At 32.1% G+C, this 18,075-nt stretch overlaps 2 protein-coding genes across 3 annotated transcripts in view; both read left to right on the top strand.

Moving 5' to 3' along the window:
• The first annotated feature begins 598 nt into the window (after positions 1–598).
• LOC100640027 (inositol 1,4,5-trisphosphate receptor type 3-like) lies at positions 599–15,594 on the top strand. The gene is made up of 69 exons (XM_019994074.1): positions 599–746; positions 798–874; positions 941–1,007; positions 1,298–1,337; positions 1,971–2,057; positions 2,115–2,189; positions 2,242–2,322; positions 2,368–2,483; positions 2,529–2,622; positions 2,681–2,777; positions 3,060–3,161; positions 3,226–3,320; positions 3,367–3,435; positions 3,489–3,570; positions 3,612–3,691; positions 3,744–3,794; positions 3,837–3,911; positions 3,960–4,094; positions 4,160–4,221; positions 4,280–4,394; positions 4,444–4,499; positions 4,545–4,611; positions 4,655–4,724; positions 4,770–4,807; positions 4,861–5,022; positions 5,111–5,164; positions 5,215–5,418; positions 5,469–5,600; positions 5,661–5,829; positions 5,877–5,964; positions 6,009–6,063; positions 6,112–6,272; positions 6,487–6,682; positions 6,732–6,942; positions 6,992–7,069; positions 7,169–7,254; positions 7,300–7,392; positions 7,953–8,087; positions 8,141–8,272; positions 8,317–8,450; positions 8,496–8,618; positions 8,662–8,870; positions 8,928–9,094; positions 9,141–9,368; positions 9,421–9,556; positions 9,604–9,676; positions 9,722–9,775; positions 9,831–9,909; positions 9,956–10,035; positions 10,083–10,149; positions 10,195–10,388; positions 10,436–10,484; positions 10,539–10,592; positions 10,648–10,702; positions 10,751–10,800; positions 10,846–11,031; positions 11,084–11,311; positions 11,359–11,469; positions 11,915–12,098; positions 12,142–12,401; positions 12,462–12,508; positions 12,555–12,650; positions 12,694–12,843; positions 12,891–13,120; positions 13,171–13,355; positions 13,409–13,603; positions 13,646–13,723; positions 13,768–13,887; positions 15,249–15,594. The coding sequence occupies exons 1-69, from the start codon at positions 631–633 to the stop codon at positions 15,468–15,470; spliced, it is 7,947 nt and encodes a 2,648-aa protein (XP_019849633.1). The 5' UTR covers positions 599–630; the 3' UTR covers positions 15,471–15,594.
• A 108-nt stretch (positions 15,595–15,702) lies between these two features.
• LOC109580662 (uncharacterized) overlaps positions 15,703–18,075 on the top strand; it is an 8,816-nt gene continuing 6,443 nt past the window's right edge. The window contains exons 1-7 of one of the 2 annotated variants that reach the window (XM_019994075.1): positions 16,443–16,564; positions 16,611–16,931; positions 16,988–17,257; positions 17,302–17,629; positions 17,676–17,828; positions 17,875–17,934; positions 17,984–18,075. In XM_019994075.1, the coding sequence (XP_019849634.1) occupies positions 16,504–16,564; positions 16,611–16,931; positions 16,988–17,257; positions 17,302–17,387 (738 nt within the window). In that variant the 5' untranslated portion in view covers positions 16,443–16,503 and the 3' untranslated portion in view covers positions 17,388–17,629; positions 17,676–17,828; positions 17,875–17,934; positions 17,984–18,075. The other variant, XM_019994076.1, reaches the window with a different exon arrangement.

Genomic DNA, 18,075 nt, shown 5'->3' with positions numbered 1-18,075 from the left:
GATAGGCATTATACATGTATTTATGCTGTATAGAATTGAAGTAGATTCTAATCAAATTTAATTTTTAAATTTACTCCAAATGCCCTCTGAATAAGCTTTAATGTATTTTGTCAGCTTTTGAAGGATATTGTTTAGCTCACCAAGCATACTTCGTGGGAAACACTGGTATTTTGAAATTACTTTTAAATCTAATTTTGATTAAAATGAGCTTAACATACAAAATAGTTCATCATAGTTAACTGATGGACATATACCTCAACACCTGCTCAGCTTGCAAAATTGCAAGCTAGAAGTTGGAATTAGAAAAATTTAGGTAGGGTTGCGGGGGCAGATGGTTTTATCTACAGTTTTAATAACTAACCAATCCCACCCACGCATCTTAGTCTCTCACATGAAAGTTCTTCTTTATCCTCGGCTTTATCACATCATGCCAAGATCTATTTACATCCCACATACACAAGGATGTGAAACTACGCTGAAACTAAAGTTTCCTGATTGGTCTAGTGAGCTGCGCAATTACTGCCCTGATGAATCAGTGTGCTAGATAGTATGACGTGATTTCTGATGTCACGTCCTTTGTTCAATTTATTCCATAGACTAGTCTCAGATCGATTGTTTCAATTATTCGCCATGGCCTCTCTAGCAGAAGGTGCTGCTGGTCATGGGTCGCTGCATATTGGTGATACTGTCCTGTTTTTGATAAAGAATAAAGATTACCGTGGCTATGTATATTCCGAACTCTCAAGGTGGATTGTATTTTAATTGTGAGCTGTTTTAATACCTCTGCATACTTATAGCTCTTCATATAATTTCCTAACTGTTTATAATTTAAATGAGAAGCAAGAGTTTGATCCCTGTCTTCCAGATGTTACTTGTAAGTTATTGATTTGTTGCATTTTACAAATCTATACATTATGCGGATAAATTCATATTTTGGCAGATGCTGCTTTTACAATTTTGGCTCCTAACAAGTACAAGGCAAAGCAAGTGTTCAAAGAAATGGAACGGTAGGTTATTTCAGTTGAATTGATACTTACATGTCGTTTAAAAGATAACCATCTTAATATGCAAAATATTTACAGTTAAGATAGGGTTAGCTATATGGACATGCATGCATGCGTGATGCAAGTCTACTCTAAGGGGAGCTGGGATTAATTAAATCAATTTTATGCTATTTGTGATGTTGAGTTATATTTGCACATGATGTGTGCATGAAAAAGCATTAAATCAGTTGAAACTTATAGCTTGACATCTTAATACAATTAAATGAATTTAGCTTTACTATTTGTTTTAATAGGAAATCAGTCAGTGAAGAAAAGGATTTAATAAATGCATTGGTGAGTTATTTTTACACAGTATAGTATGTATTTCAATTAAAACTACTATTTCACTTAGCATAGATATTTAGCCAAACCTCATTACTCACTTTTTATTGTTACATGTACAAGCACATACTTGTATAATATTAATTAATGCTAATAAAATTATGAAGCAATAACATAAACATTATTTTGTCTAAAGTAAAATTTTAGCAAAACAATTGCCGTAATTGAAAGCAAAATAAAATTTAAGAAACTTTCTCTAATACTCCAATATCATTGTAAAAATCAACATTGTAAAAATCAATACATGTAGGCATTGGTGAATGTCTTACCTGCCATAATTAAGACATTGATTTTGTTTGGCTCACTTTTGAAGTAAAAATTACCTAACAATAAAATTAACAAAGTCAGTGGTTTTGTATAGATCTAGTGACCTATTTTTGTACAAGAGCGAAGTGACTGTTGAATTGTGTTATACTCGTATGCATTTCTGAATGTAACAACAGATTAAAGAATTACGGCTTGTTGTTTACTAGTAATTATATGACCTAGTACTTTTAGTGGCCAAATGTCATAGCAACAAATATGATTGTACTTACGTTATGATTGTGTTTGTCGTAAAAAATAATTGTTACCTAATATTTGTAGCTTGCTGTTCAAATGGAAGAGGCAGAGAATAAATTAGAGCAGGAAAGGAAATTTGGTAGTAGAGTGGTGTATGGGGATGTAATTCAGGTGAGTTTCATCTCCTATAGTATATAGTACTATTTAAGATGCATGTACGTTGTTTAGTTACAGCATATAGCCTCCAAAAAATTTGTTCAAATTTCCTCTGAAGCATCAAAAACAGAGAGTAACAATCTTCTGGTATGTTTGAGTCCCAAAGATATTGCATTTTATTGCAACATCCATTGTTCAGGTCAATCTATCACCAGATAGCTCTGAAGAATCAATATTTAAAGTTTTACCAAAATATAAGATTCGATCTGAAGGTGATGAAGTAAGTAATTACATTTTTGAGAAAGTTATTTGTAGTTTACATCAGGTGAGATTCAATGACCAAATTAAAATTGAAAGCACTAAGAATCAAGGCCAATTCTTACATTGTAGTGGAACTGGTCATACTTTAGGAGAAGCAGGGTTTAATGTGCTTGTTGACTGGTAATTAATTTATTTCAATATTATAAAATATATTATTAATTTTAGTTTTGAGTTGAACTTATCACCTACAGAAACAGCTGTGACGCTTATTCCCCATTACTGCTCTTCTATTAGCATGCACAGCAACACAGCAATGAGAGTAAGATCAATCTGCTTTCTTTCTTTGCAGTCTTTGATAAGAAATGTTTTTGTTTTAGGGTGGCAGTTGTGTAAGACTTTTTCACAAAGAAGATGAATGCTATATTGCTGCTGAAGGATCTTTTGCAGAAACAAGCAGGCCTGTGATAGAAGATGGTATGCCAGTACTATAGTTGATGGGCTAGAATTTTGGCAGCAAACTTTTAGTGTATAGTTTTTAATTAATTTGGCATGCATTTTTATTCCCAGCATGTGTATAGTGTTTCAAATGGCAAGTTTAATTTTAATAAATCTAGCTAACAAATGACCAAATCCAATTATATAGCCCCTTTAAAATGACCTGCTACACATGTATACGGTATATATTATATAACTATCTGGCATATATGTCATATTCATTATTCTTTTGTGTGCCAAATACATTTTTGTGCCAAATAGTTCACTGTCGCTTGAGACGAGTTGACTCCAGAAAACATGCTTTGCCTTCAACATCAGCAAACACATACTGGCAAATTGAGAAACAGGAAAATCCTATTAGTGGTGAGTGTAGTTATCACACAATAATGAAGTACATATACTATAAATCCTTTGTTGTTTTAATAAGGTGATGTTATTGCGTGGGGTGATAGATGTAGGCTTAAGCATTTACCCACAAGATGCTACCTGTCAGTGGTGAAAACTGACGATGAAAACTGGAAGGTTAGAATTGTATTGTCAATTCAATTTTACATTCCTTTATTGCCAGGTTACATTGAAGGATAAGACACATAAAGATGATCTAGACACCATCTTTAGTTTCTCACCACTGCTTGAGGTAAGTCACATAGTAACATAAACTGTAGAATTCATGTGCACAAACACTAAAAGGAAGGTGAGGAGATGCAACTAGAATCTTATGCTCTCATTAAACATCATCTTAGTGGGCATTGGCTTCATTCAGAAAAGAAAAGTAATAATCATTTGTGTCTTCTCAACTTTTACTCTTGTTAGGTCATTATGAAAGGACTAATTATGACCCTACTGCAGAAGGATTGGCTGGTTTGCAATGGGACTCTGCTGAATTGTTTCAAGTCAGTCAACCTTTTTATTTCATTATGTATTATTTCTATTTTATGTGTACAGCTTACTACTAGCAAAGATAGAGGTGACTATGACTCATTCACTTTACAAGAGGTTTAGTTAATACATGTATGCTATGATTTATTTAATTTTTAGGTTAGTGAAGACCTTTTGGACCGCTTTCATTATGTTGCTGGAGTTGTACCAGTTTTGAATGGCTATATTGATGTGGTAAGGAAGTAAAACTTGCATCACTATGCTATTTACTGTTTAAATCAGTTACATAGTGGGAAGGAAATAAAGCAAAAACAATCTGTCCTTGTGAAGAATACTCTAAAGAATTTTAAAAAGTGGATTACTGCAGATAAAGAAAGAGAAACCAAAAATAATCAGAAACTCTTGAGGAATTTGAGGGTAAGACAAACTAATAATATTAATCATTGTATACAATCATGTATTATATTAATTTTGTGTCACAGGTACTTGAACAATTAGCTGAGATTCTCAATTTTGCAGATGATGATAATTACAAAGCATCAAAGTATTATCAATCAGTGCTTGTAGCACTATAATAGCATTTGCCTCATCACTTTCTTTAGTGCCCATATTACTATATGCCAAGAGTGCTATAATGTAATAAGAAAGTTTCTTAGAGGAGACAGCAGAAAGAATGAGAACTACCTTGCAAGATTTATTGAATTTTTTCAAAAACATGTAAATATCCTTCTTAAAATTTTCTTCATTATGTTATTCATAATTTTAGATGAGAAAAGGACTCAATGCTGAAGAAGTTTTAGTTGAAATTGTTCAAGACAATATGTAAGAATGATGCTTGTTAGTCTATTTTTATTCAGGTATTAATAGAACAATTGTAACAAAAATGGCAGACACACAACTTGGTCATATGATTACTGAATTTGTGAAGACTGAGGTTTTTAATTGCATAATTTGATACATCATTTTATTTTTAACAGGATCCAAGATTTTTACATTTTTTGGGAGCACTTTGTGTTTGTAGCAACAGACCAATTCCTTCAACTCAAAGTTTGTATTGCTTTTTCTTGTCAACAAAATTATACTTACTAATAGGTCGATTGTTACATGAATTGGTTGGTAGATATGGACAAGTTAGTAAAACTATGAAGTAAAGCTACATGTATTTGTTAATTTTCTTGAACAGGAAAAGTTTCTTAAAACAAAATTAAACCCATCTAATAACAATGTTTACTGCTTTCATCCAAGTTTTCCTGGCAAATTAACTCCTATTGCTCAGCTTAAAGACTCTGTTATTCCTCAAGGAAAGAAACGAACAAGAACTATGTACCATCAGAGAGATAAGAAAGTACAATTAACACTTTGTTTAAGTTTGTGCCTTTTTTATATTTTATGGCATCTCCTTTCAAGTTTTTATAATGTTATGTATCTTTTAGAGCCATTATGGTTTGTTGGAAGCTCAGCTTTATTTACTGTCCAAACTGTGTGAAGTATGTTGACAAATATTAGCTATCATTCACTTTTGTTTTAACTATAATAGGGAAATAATTCTGAAGCAATAGATACTCTGGTATGTACGGAAGAGAATCCTGACGGATACATCAGTTTTGATGAAGCTCTTACATGTGTCAAGGATACTCGCATAGACACTATACTGAGATGTCACTATGTTGAATTGATGCTAGTCATGTTTGTTGATGTTGGCAATAACAGACCATTCCTGGATCATCTCTGTTATTCATTTGTAAGCATTGTTGTCATATAATAATATTTTATTTTTCATTTGGCACACAGCCATACAAAAATCTTGTTCCTGTTCCTTATTCTGAATCTGGTAGTAGTCAAGTACAAGCATTGACTGGAGCTACAAATATTCACTTTCCAAGGATCAAATCCTGGCTACTTACTACAATCTCTACTAACACTGTATGTTACAGTACTATATACCATACTAAAGACCATAATTTTAAATTTGCTTACCACTAGGTCTTAAGAAGTGAATGTGAAGAAAATTTGTTATTAGTACTGGTATTAGATATACTTAGTCATTTGGTTCGTTTTGGCTATTACGATGACATTGAAGATGTTGATGAATTAATGGGGCCACTTGTTAATCTTTTAAATGGGCAAACTGACATGTCAGCAATGAGAAAATGTAATGTAACTATGTTTTGAAGCTGAAGGTATATTTTATTTTAACAGATTCTGAAATAACTTTAAGTAATGATGGTGATTGCACTCGTAAAAAAGATATCTCTGAGAATAAAGAAATATTTGCAGTCAAAGTCAAGTAAAATGAATTTTCTTTTTCAATTTAATAACTTCTTTGTTCAGGGCTCTTGAAGTAATGGAGTTATTGTTTCGTTTCAAGTTTTACATAAAGCTTCAAGTGAATCAATAATATAATATAAAATGCATCATTTTTATAAAATTTTAGAAGTTTATGTATGATTTTAAAGACATTCAGAACAGGACTAAATTTACAGACAACTTGGATGACATGACATCATTTAGTGATGACCCACTTCATATTCTGTCCAGATTAACATCATCAAAAGTTGAAAATACAGAAATTTTGTTTTCCCCCGATATTATAAAGTTAGTATGTCTACAATAAGCACTAAAATTTAATAAGTCATAATTTTGCAATTTAAAAACGTTCAAATTAATTGTTCATTTCACTACCCATAAAAATGGACAATGCAAAATGCAACCTGCAAGTGCTACAGCTTGTAAGATGAGTCATGCATTTTATTCTCTGCACAATAAAGCAATTTGTCTGATAATAGCTTACTGATTTAATTATTGATAGTGCTGTTCATGCTCGGCTGAAATATCTTTGTGATGGCAGTCTCAAAGGTGGAGGATTTGCTCCACAAGAAATGGGACTAGAATCGATATTACTAGATTTATCAGAGTATGAGTGTGATGAAATAGTAACTGCTTCACTGGATCTGCTGACTAAAATGTACTACTTTGAAGAAGAACTGTTCAACAAGGCAAAGAAGGTATTTAGTCCTTAAAATTGAAATGCATGCTTGTCATTTCTTACCATAGAGTCAACTGCTGATATCTCCTGAATCTTTAAGAGATCATGTCACAATTAAAATTGATATTCTTCCAACTCTAAGACAACTTTTAAGAGTTGATCTTAACAGAGCAGATCAGTGCAGGATAATTGAATTATTACGTCAACTCCAGCCACTCTGTATGCTTCCTTCAATGACACAACCAAACAAGCACAACCAACTCATGCTTGATAATTTTGGTATGACTATAGCAATACATGTAGTAGTTACAATTAATACTTTAAATAGGAATTGTATCTGATATTATGAGTTTTGTACTTGACAAAGGTACATCAGAGCAAAAACAACTTGTTGCTGCAAGTCCAGGTTTGTTTTTTTGCAAGCATTAATACTATTGATTTTGAACATATGATATATACATTTTTTGTTTCTTGATTTGACTTTAAAATTGCTTTATTTTTATAGTAAGTAGAGAATCTATTTCCGTGAGTGAGGATGTGTTTAATGAGTCATTTCTATTGCTACAATATCTTTCAATTGAAAACATCAGTGTAAGTTGTCCTTACTAAAAGCTACATTGTACATGCATTATGTAGGTGAAACGAAGAATATTTAATAGGCTTAATGACTTGCTTGTAATGAAAATTCCTATTCCAACATTAACTGGTCTGGCAGATTTAATTACTGAGGTATGTGCATGGTTCTGACAGGATTTTGGCATGGTACTCATGCATTGTCAAATTGTTCACAAAAACCACTATAATAGTACAGGGAATTTTCTCAAATATGGCTAGTAGAAGATTTTTATGTATATAATTTTGTATTTTTTTTACGTTGTGCAGAAATTTTAAGCTAATTTCGATCAAGATTAGATTAGTTATGAATTTTTAAATTTGCTCAAAATTAGACCAGTGACCAAAGGCTGTTATAGCCTTTAGTTTTTTGTCAAAAATGGCTGGGTAAAAATTCTTGTTATTTATAATTTTTTGATACATATATTTGTTCTTATTTAGTGTAGAAAAGTTTGAGCTAAATTTGATCAAATTAATTTTTGTGAATTTTTGAAGCTGCTCAAAAATTAGGCCAGCAACTTAAAGTTGCTCAAAATGCTTTGTACGGTATTAGATGCTTGTCAACTCTTGAAGCATGCTGTTTAGCTCATATTGCATGCTTTTTGTTATTAAATTATGGTATATATTCATAGTGTATATTGATCAAAATCATGTGTATTATATATTTGTACCAATAGATATTTACTGGAAGCACAGAGTTGACTCTTAAAGTGACAGAATTTCATGTAGAGAAACTTTTTGAGATTATAGTTGATTGTTATCATCCTTTTGTTCAAGCTCATTTTATGGTTACACTGGAAGCAATGGCACATGTATTTAAACAATATGGCTTTAGTAATTATTAAGTTTTTATTTTGATCTGTAGATTGATGAAATTGATCTGCCAATAGGACGTAACCAGGCTGTCATTATAAATAATTTTTGTCGCTTTCGTGACACTTTTTGTCAAGAATTATTAGAAAGTGGCACAAGCTATCGAATGAAACTGTTAAATTCGGTACATCCTTACTGTTTAAAGCTAAATTTAGTCCTTATATTTAGAAATCTAAGTCTCCTGGGCCACAGTTACAGCTGTTGCTCAATATGACTGATATGCTTGCTGCTTGTGCAGAAGGAAAAAATCAATTCATTGAATCAGTCTGTCAAAATATATTTGGAGTTGAAGAATTAATCAAGTACAATTCTACCTTATCATCCTCCTATTTTTGTCTTTTATATAGCATCATAAGTAGTCACATTCCTCCCAGTTACAAAAGACCCTTTGTTCGTTATCTTTTGATGGTATACTTGAATACGAAAGGTAGTCAGAAAAGCTCCCAAGGAATAGCATTAACTCATGAAAAGTAATTCATTTGAAAGTTTTATAATTATTTATTTTGTACACAGAATTATGTGGCTATACTTGGAGCACGTGGCTAGTTTTTTAGAAAATCTAGCTCAAGTATTGAGCCATACAACATCTAATGACATTGATAAGTTAAAGAAAAATCGTCAGCATCGAGAAAGTTTGCACAAAAAATCTGCTATGTTAGAAAGGCGTGTTTCTCAGCATAGTGTTCAACTAGGCGTGACTCTTGATATGCCTGATGTCATTGGTGAGACTGACACATTTATGTCAGTGGTAGCTAAAAATATTATGTTTTATTAAACAGATTCAAATGGACTTCTTGTTCCAGGTTTATTGGAATATTTAGTTAATGGGGTTATTCCTTTACTCCATTCATTTTACTTACATTACTTTGACCCTATCAACAGTCATAGTGATCAACAGAAGGAATTTGAGTACACTGTATCTGCACTCATTGCTAAAAGTCTTACTGTAAGTTAAAACAAAATGAATTCACCACTGCTAGCTATTTTCATAGGTTTTAAGTAAAGATCTTGGTGAAGTATTTTGCACTGCTAATAATTTGTACATGTTTCATGAAACCATTAATTCCTTAATGAAGTATGCTACAATAAGAGAGAGGGCTGCCATTAGTCGTGATGAAGCTAGTCATGCCCGGAGAGCATTAGAGACTGCTACACCAAGCAGGAAAGGATGCAGTTTAAAAAGACTCAAGTATGATGAACTTCATCTACGTTCAAACGATGTAAGAATAAAATAAAACGATGTGTTAATTTAATTACTGAATCCTAATGTAGAAGGCTGTTTTAGACAGTTACAAAGAACAACAAAAGCTTAATGTTTTATTTCACTATTACTCTCAAAATTTCCATCATTCATATGTGGGTCCTAACACTGCTAGTCACCAAATAGGATCTCCTGTGGAAGAAATAGGTACCACTTGAAACTTACCCTTTCATGCTTGTCACTATCATTTTTAGAATACAGTGAAGAAGGTGAAGATCTACCACTGGGACCTAGTTTTCAGAAGCTTGTAAACTTATACCAAATTCAGTAAGTACATAATCATTTTTAGTGAGTTATGTAATTTAATACTAGCCCCTTAAATGATGAAAATAATCATCCAGCTGAAAGATTATTAAGAGAAATAGAGTTAGCATTATTTCTAGCATCATGGTTTTATTAATTCTATATATTGTGCCAACAGAATATCTATCAGTCGAACTGAACAGCTTGGTGAAAAGGAACAAGTTAATCAAGACAATTTAGATTTAAGATGTCTATTGGTAACAAAATTTCTTTATTCTGTACTAGTAATGATGTTTTGCTTAGATACTAAGGGCATTGATTCACAATAAAATTAAAATGATTGATCCAGAACTTAAAGACAGAAATCCTAAAGACTACAGAGAGTCAGTCAATCAGAGTAGATACTCCTAATTTATTTTTTTATTACCAGCAAATGTGACCATTCAGTTGTTCCAGTTCAAACTTTTATTCAGTCATTCAAAAATGCTATTAGTAGAGTATGCAATTCAATAAAATAAACACTGATGCATACTAATTAATAGATAATTCCTTTGTTATCACATCCTAATGAGAGAATTTCAAGAGAAGCATTGGCATTAATGAAAGCTCTCCTTTTTTCTGGTAATGAGGAGGTACAGAAAGGATTGTACCAGTATGTTTGTAATTCAAGAGAAGAAACACTCTTTTTTGATCTGAAATTGAGACTTGAGAGTGCCAGTTTTGCCTACAAGGAAAAGTAAAACAAATACCATGTTATTATATATATGTATGTTAAATATGCAGAGCTGCTTTAGAAGAGTTATTGCAAGCAAGAGAAGCTGCAGCAATGATTGTGAGGATAGAATTGCTTGTTCAATTAACATGCATAACTACATGTTGCATATAGGAAGCCCCTCCATCACCAACTGAGAACAATAGCAACAGAAATGTGGCTAATGCTGTAAGTTTTTTAATAACCTAGTAAAAATTAATGTCACTTTAATGTTAATCAATAGTTACGCCTTGGTTTTACTGTTGGACGAGAAGTAGTCATATCCATGGAACAAATTGGTAATTAAATTAGACTATGTATATGCATATTGTTTTACTGTTTATCAGATATGATGGATCAACAGCCACTTATTCCATTAAGGACACTATCTAGAGAGGTATTGTATTGTGTACATGATGTCTTTAATGATTTGACTTTATAGGATAGTGCATCAACCTTGGACTCTGATGATGAAGAAATATTAGATAATGGCTCAACTCTGGTATCAAATATGATGAGCCAAAATGCTATTCAAACCAGTCTAGTATTGGATGTTATTGGTCTCATGTGTGATGGTCAGAATAGAAAGCTACAGCATTACCTACGAGAGCAACCGGAAAACTTTAAAGTATTGTCATTTATATTATGTCAGTGTGCATTTGTATTGTATAATCATTTAGAATATCAACGTAGTGGCTGAAGTAGTATCATTTCTCCATACATTTACAAATTATGCCACAATGAGTAGTTTGAAACAGATCAGTCAAATATTTCAGTCATTGATTGAAATGTGTGTAGGAAACATTGAAAATCAACAGATTGTATTTGATAAACTTGTTATGGACCCACTAAATAAGATACTTCAGTTATCCTTCAGTGAACAAAACAACCATTTAGATGAAGAAAAGGTATATGAACTAATTGCTTCAAAATAATGTTATATATATTTTTGTAGTCTGATGATGCATACTTTTTGCTGGATTTAGTTCAAGTAAAAGGAAAGGCTGTGGAGCTACTTGATGTAATGCTAGAAGAGATCAGTCCACAGACTCATCTCAATGCAAAAGTTAGTCTTCTCTGGCTTCTGTGTGTAGCTTGGCTTTAATTTTATTTGGCAATTGATCATTTGGCATTAATTGTTGGCAAATAGTTTGTACTGTCATAGTCAGGGTAAAAGGGAGAGATGGTGATCACAGCTTGCCAGCAATAGATGACATCATTTTTAGCTGGCATCTTTCACTACTCTGTTATAAAGCTTCCCAATATATCTTGTAATTGGATGGGTTAGCATTTAATTTTATTAGAGCTACATCAACTTGTTGTAGTCCTCTAAATGTATAGATTCAGTCTGCATAATGTACATATTACTGCTATTGGTTTATTTTATGCATGTTTCCTATTTTTATATTGTTGGTGCATTATTTGCTTGACCTTCCATTTAATTGATTTAGTGAAAATAATTTATTCAAAACTACTCAATAGTTAATGGTTTGCTTTCATATTATTTATAGGGTATTGGAGCATCACTGGATGTTAAATCAACTTTGAACACAATGAAATTATTCTTTGATTTACAAACTCATCCTTTTGTAAGAAAGCACCAAATGGATGATGATTGTGAGAGAGGCCTGTTTAAAGCATACCACACACTTGTAACTTTAATGGACTACAATGCTATCAGTATACAAGACAAAGGTAACAGCATAATTGATATTACTATAAAATGATACCTTTGTAGAAGAACTTAGTGCAGAAGTAGAGAAAGTATTAGGCAGAAATCCCAGTATTATATCTGATTATTCTCATTCCATTGAGATTCATTATGAAGAGGAGGGATTTAAGCCAATGCTAGCTAAAGTACATTTTCCATGTAAAACTTTGTTCCGTGAGGAAATGACTGAGCTGGTTCGTTGGAATATAAACAGAGACTCAATGGAAGACAAACAAAGAGCTTTAGTTGATCTAATGCCAGCACTTAAAAGAGACATTAATCATCAAGTAAACTACATTCTATAGCTTATTAATAATTATCATTGCATACAATAATGTGTATTATAGACAAAATTGAAGAGCATCAAGGTATTCAAGCCATTCCTATCATTTTAGTAAGTCAATGTAGATCTGATCACAACTGAACTTTTTTTGTTTTAGTAAAATCCGAATTCGTCTGTTAATGTTATTGACTGTCATTATAAACCTATTTATGCTTGGATTATATACTGTACCTGCCTCAGTAACATCTGATGAGTAAGAATACCTTATGCTATAGATATTAATGAGTATATTTTAGGTTGTTTTTGCCTCACGTGCCCGAATGGTTCTTGATTTTACTTTATATTCTTGGCACTGGGCACTTAATATTAGCATTGTGGGTCGTTGTTGAGTATTTTGTAATAAACTGGCCACATTTTAGGCTTCCTGCATTGGTTTACAAAATGAGGTGAGCATTACTTAATGCTACATAAAATATACTTGTTTGCAATACAGAGCTAAATTTGAAAAAATTATTCTGAAAGGCAGAAGACAATATTCTATGCCAAATTTGACATATATTGATGTTGGGATATTTAGCATTTCTACACTTTTCATGATCCTGTTTTTGTGCTGCTCTATTTGTGCTTTGCTTTTCAGAGGCTATTTCTATTGTTTCAGTCTATTATTCATTGTGGTTAATAATGATATATTGCAAAGAGTTTTAAGAGCTGTTACAAAAAATGGTATGTTTATAATGACATTTTCCTTTATCCTAGCAAATGAATTTTTTTAGGAATATCATTAATATGGGTTGCTGTATTGGGAGTAATTGTTCTGTACATATATGCTGTCATCTCTTTTGCTTTTCTTCAGGATCATTTTACACAAACTAATGAAGAGACTCCACTTTTTTGTGCTAATTTAGGACAGTGCATGTTTACTGTACTTAGATATGGACTTACAGAGAACCTAGGATTGGTATGCCTGCTGTGTGATTAAATCCTTGAATATTGTCATTGTACTGTTTATAGATAATACCTATTCATAAATCTGTTTCCTCCCCTGTTATTGACGATAACACTGAACCCCCAATTAAATTTTCTCCTGGAATATACACAGGATTTTTGATATATCATATATCATTCTTTGTTATTGTTTCAACAATTGGTCTTAATATTGTTTTTGGAATAATAGTCGATACTTTCTCAGAACTGAGAGAAGAAAGAGTAAGTTGTGTCAAATAAAATTCCTTATGTTTATTCTTTCAGAATTCTATTGAAACTGAGCAAAAGAGCAATTGCTTTATTTGTGACCTTCCAAGTTTTGACTTTGAAAGACGAGCTGAGGTAAGTTTTCAAAAAGAATTTATATAAAATCTTTTGGTGCACAGGGCTTCAAAGACCATGTGGACAATGACCACAACATGTGGAAATATGTGTATTATTCCCTTTATTTGGACAGTATTGACACTGGAGATCATAATGCCATTCAAAAATATGTTCATAAATTGGTACGTAAATGAATTAATATGACATGCACTGTTTAAGTTTAACTGTAAGAGAATATATATTGTAACTGTCCAGTTTTTACTCAAACAGTAGCAGAATGTGCCTCATTTAATATTGCAACATAACACACCATGTAGCAGGAAAAATTTGCAGAGCTCTATTTTGATGATTGGTGAATTAATAATAAAATTTCCAATTAAAATTTACCAATTTTTTTGCTTTATTCTGAGCATGCTCATGACATGTGGCCGCAAAATTACCCATATACATGTAAAACCACCAATACACTGCAATCATAAAATCTAGAGTTTCTCTCAGGATTTTGGCATAGTGCTCATGCATGCAGATTCTTGTAGTGGATTGTCAGTTGATCAAAAAGTCAAAAATGGCTAAAAGAGAATTCACCATTTTGATATTTTTTCTAATATATAAACACTAGTTCTTACGTTGTGTATCAACTTAGTGAGCTGATTCCAATCAAGTTTGGACTTTTAAGGTTGCTCAGAAATGAAGCCAAGGCTATAATAGCCTTTTGCATGTAGCCAAATTTTAATAAGAATAATCTCTTCATTTTTTGATACATATACATACACTTACCAGTATGTTGCTTAGAAATTTTGAACTGATTTCATTAAAAATTGGATTTTGGATTTTTAAAGAATTTTTGGCGTCATGTACTGTATTGTAGTGCTTGTCAGCTCATTAAACATGCTGTTTAGCTCACTTAGCATGCTTTGTGGGAAACCCTGATAAAACCACCAATATCAAGTGCTGCCAAATATTCCCACTATACAATATATCGTCAAGCCAGATAAACTAGAATAAATTTGGTTGGACATTTAGACTTTATATGTATAAACCACCTTAATGAATTAATTTTGACCAATGGAACTTAGGCCTCATTAACATGAAAACACAGGCCTAATCTGCATCATTTTTGCTATTACTGTTTTCAGGTGTTTACACTAATGCAGCAGCTGCATTTTCATTGGAATTTAGCTATTTTAGATATAAGCAGTACCTATTAACTGTAACAGACCCTCCTAGCTATCTGTTCACCAAACTTATTTCTTAATCAACACGAAACTCAACTGAGCTCAAAAACCAACTAACAAAACTAACTCACAACTAACACACAACTAACACTAACTCACAAACAACACACTTATATAGATCTTATAAATGTCCAGAAGGTTCTATAACATACAAGAATACTTTACATGATTGTTCTAGAATATACTTGAATAAACACATAATATATAATTACAATAGTACACAGAGAGTTCCGGATCCATTTAGAAACAACTTCTTACATTAACAATTTGGCAGAACTGAATAAACTTACATTTTGTTTATTCATTAGATTGCTGATGGTGATACTGCCTTCTTTCCTCAGCAAGAAGCACGCTGCTTGTCTGGTGAAGATGATGTAACAGGAGAGAAAATTGACATACTTGAAGCAAAAGTTGAAAGCATTTTACAACACTTCAGGGAAAAGCAATACAAAAAGTCTCTTAGCATGAAAAGGCAAGAACAAAAGAAATGGGAAGAGGAGTTCCTTAAAAACTCAATAAGCCACCAATAATGCTATGTATGGCAGTACAAAAAGAACTAATTAATATTAAATCTATAAATATTTTTTGTCTCATTGTTTTTGAAGTTCTATTGCTATTTTGTAGCTTTGTAAAGATACTGTATATACCTCTGAATTAGTCAATACTTTGGCCAACTAATATTTGCAGTTTACAATTAATGCTTACAAAAGAATATAGATCTAGCGCTATATTTAATATATAAAATAATTCATTGGAAAGTCCAATTTCAATGTATTTTTTTAATAAAAGGTATTGTATCCAACATACCATCAGCTGTGTAATACATAGTGAGCTCTTCTTCACAGGCTCTAGGATACCGGTACTTGTCCTTTTTTATAGCCTCAGCTGTTTTCAATGCAGTACTTGATCAACACAGGAAGATGTGTCAGTGTCATAATAACACAAATAATAGCACATCCACCAGTGCAGACCATGCACCTCTGACAGCAATAAAAGTTAAGCATATAGAGTAAAAGAAACATATTCCATCAAATAAATGAAATAATGTGTACTTGATTTTGAATCCTGATTACAAGTGATCAGTTCAGTGAGTCCAAGCTTTTGTTATACATGTCTGTATTAGTGTTAAACCAATGACAGAGACATGCTACAAAAATAATACATGTACTATAAGTACTACCAATGGCATAAGCTCATGTACACATCACTCTCTAATTGTGTACTGACAGTAATGATGATACTGACGTCATTTGTAACATTTATATAGCCTCACTAGCCAGACCATTCCCTAGCCTACAACATTTATACTAAACACAGCAAATTTTTCAAACATGTCAAAAGCAATCAACAGTGATGCATTCCCTGTCATCTACATGTACATGTTTATCATGTTATGATAGCAGAGTAACCACACACAGTCTAGTCAATTTGAGTAGGTGTAACTGTTGTAGCTTGTAGGCACAAAGAAGAATAACAGCAACACTGCTTTAAGTTAAGTGAGTAATTGCTTATTGTTTATATATCATAACAGTATTTCAGTTCTTATTTCTCTTAGTAATACTAATGGCTACTGGTATCTATTGGTGCTTTGTATTGACTGGGAGCTTTACTCTTGTTGTATCTTGTAAGTCTTGTACTGTTACCATATCAAATATGAATAAAAATTCTAGTACAGTTTAGCCAAACAGTTCCTAATGCTGGTACAGTGCCATGTCCTGGTGATAGAGTAGAGCTTACTTGTATAACTGATACTGGTGCTGTATTTTGGAGAGCACAAAATAATGCTGGAACACGTGAATTAACAAGTACTGGTCAATCTGTAATGGAAGGGAATTTCCTTCTGTCCGTGATTGCTGTCAATGGTAACATGGTAACAAGTACTGCTACTATTGAATCAGTTAATATATCATTAAATGGCACTACAATTGGATGTTCAGATGAATTTAATGGAATGACAGATAGTTCTGTGTATCTACATATTAATGTCACAGGTATAAGCCATTGTGTAATATTTATTACTTTTTGTTAATCATTATTTTAATTATAGGTCCACCATTATTACCTGTTAATAATATAACAGTTAAACTAATGACTAATAGTGCCCTAGCCATAAATTGGACAGAACCACAACAGTGTATAAATCATTATATCATTACAATAACCAGTAATAACACAAACACTGAGAGCAGCACTGTCAACACTTCATCGGCAACTATTAATATTATTATTGGTACCAATTATTCATTCATTATAATTCCTATTGATACTATTGGAAGAGAAGGACCTCCTTCATCATTAATACAGTATATATGGAATGGTAAGAAGACACACACAGACACACACTCATAGTATCTCTTATAGTACCGGCTCAAGTTGTTAATATTAGTTGGTATCAAATATCAACTGATAGCGTCACAATATGGTGGAATAACAATGAAGCAAGTTAATTGATGTTAAATTGTTGGTAATAACTTTTATTAGGATACTACAACATTACGTCCTCCTATTGAGTACTACATTATAAATGTATACATTACAACAATTTGTATCAATAGTTGTTCTGTGTACAGTTATAATGTAACTGATACTAATACTACTATTACTGAACTATCTCCAATTAATGAATACTACACTGTTACTATCACACCTGTTAATGTTATTGGATATGGACTATCAGTCACTGTTAATGGTATATAGCATCAGTACTTAATATAATGTATACATTATTACTATAGTCAGTATAACTGCTACTACATCAAGTATCACTAACATTATAATGAGTACTACTGAATTTATCACAACACAAGATAGAAGTTTAGTTATGACAACAGTCACAGAAACACAACTAATCACAACAACTGAAACAATAATAAGCAGTTACATTGAGAGTAAGTCATAATAATCAGTATATACAGTGAATTTGTTATTCATTAGGTTATGCTTCATGTAATACTACAGGAACCACACAATCAACAGATGTAGGATCTATTAGTGGTTAGTTAATATACATTAAGTGTATCTAATCTAATTAACACAAACACAGTTGCTATTGCTGTACCTATCACTGGTCTATTAACTGGACTCATCACTGCAATAATTACTAGTATCATTGTATGTTTAATAATGAAAAAGAGA

Source organism: Amphimedon queenslandica, unplaced genomic scaffold (genome assembly GCF_000090795.2).
Source record: "Amphimedon queenslandica unplaced genomic scaffold, v1.1 AMPQUscaffold_13483, whole genome shotgun sequence".
Taxonomy (NCBI): Eukaryota; Metazoa; Porifera; class Demospongiae; order Haplosclerida; family Niphatidae; genus Amphimedon; species Amphimedon queenslandica.
This window is presented reverse-complemented; position numbering and strand designations above follow the sequence as displayed.

Excerpts from the sequence above, each read along its gene's own strand:
- LOC100640027 (XM_019994074.1), top strand. The coding sequence starts at position 631 with ATGGCCTCTCTAGCAGAAGGTGCTGCTGGTCATGGGTCGCTGCATATT. Across the intron at positions 3,321-3,366 it reads CTGACGATGAAAACTGGAAG|GTTACATTGAAGGATAAGAC; the intron begins GTTAGAATTGTA and ends CTTTATTGCCAG. Across the intron at positions 6,943-6,991 it reads ACTCATGCTTGATAATTTTG|GAATTGTATCTGATATTATG; the intron begins GTATGACTATAG and ends TACTTTAAATAG.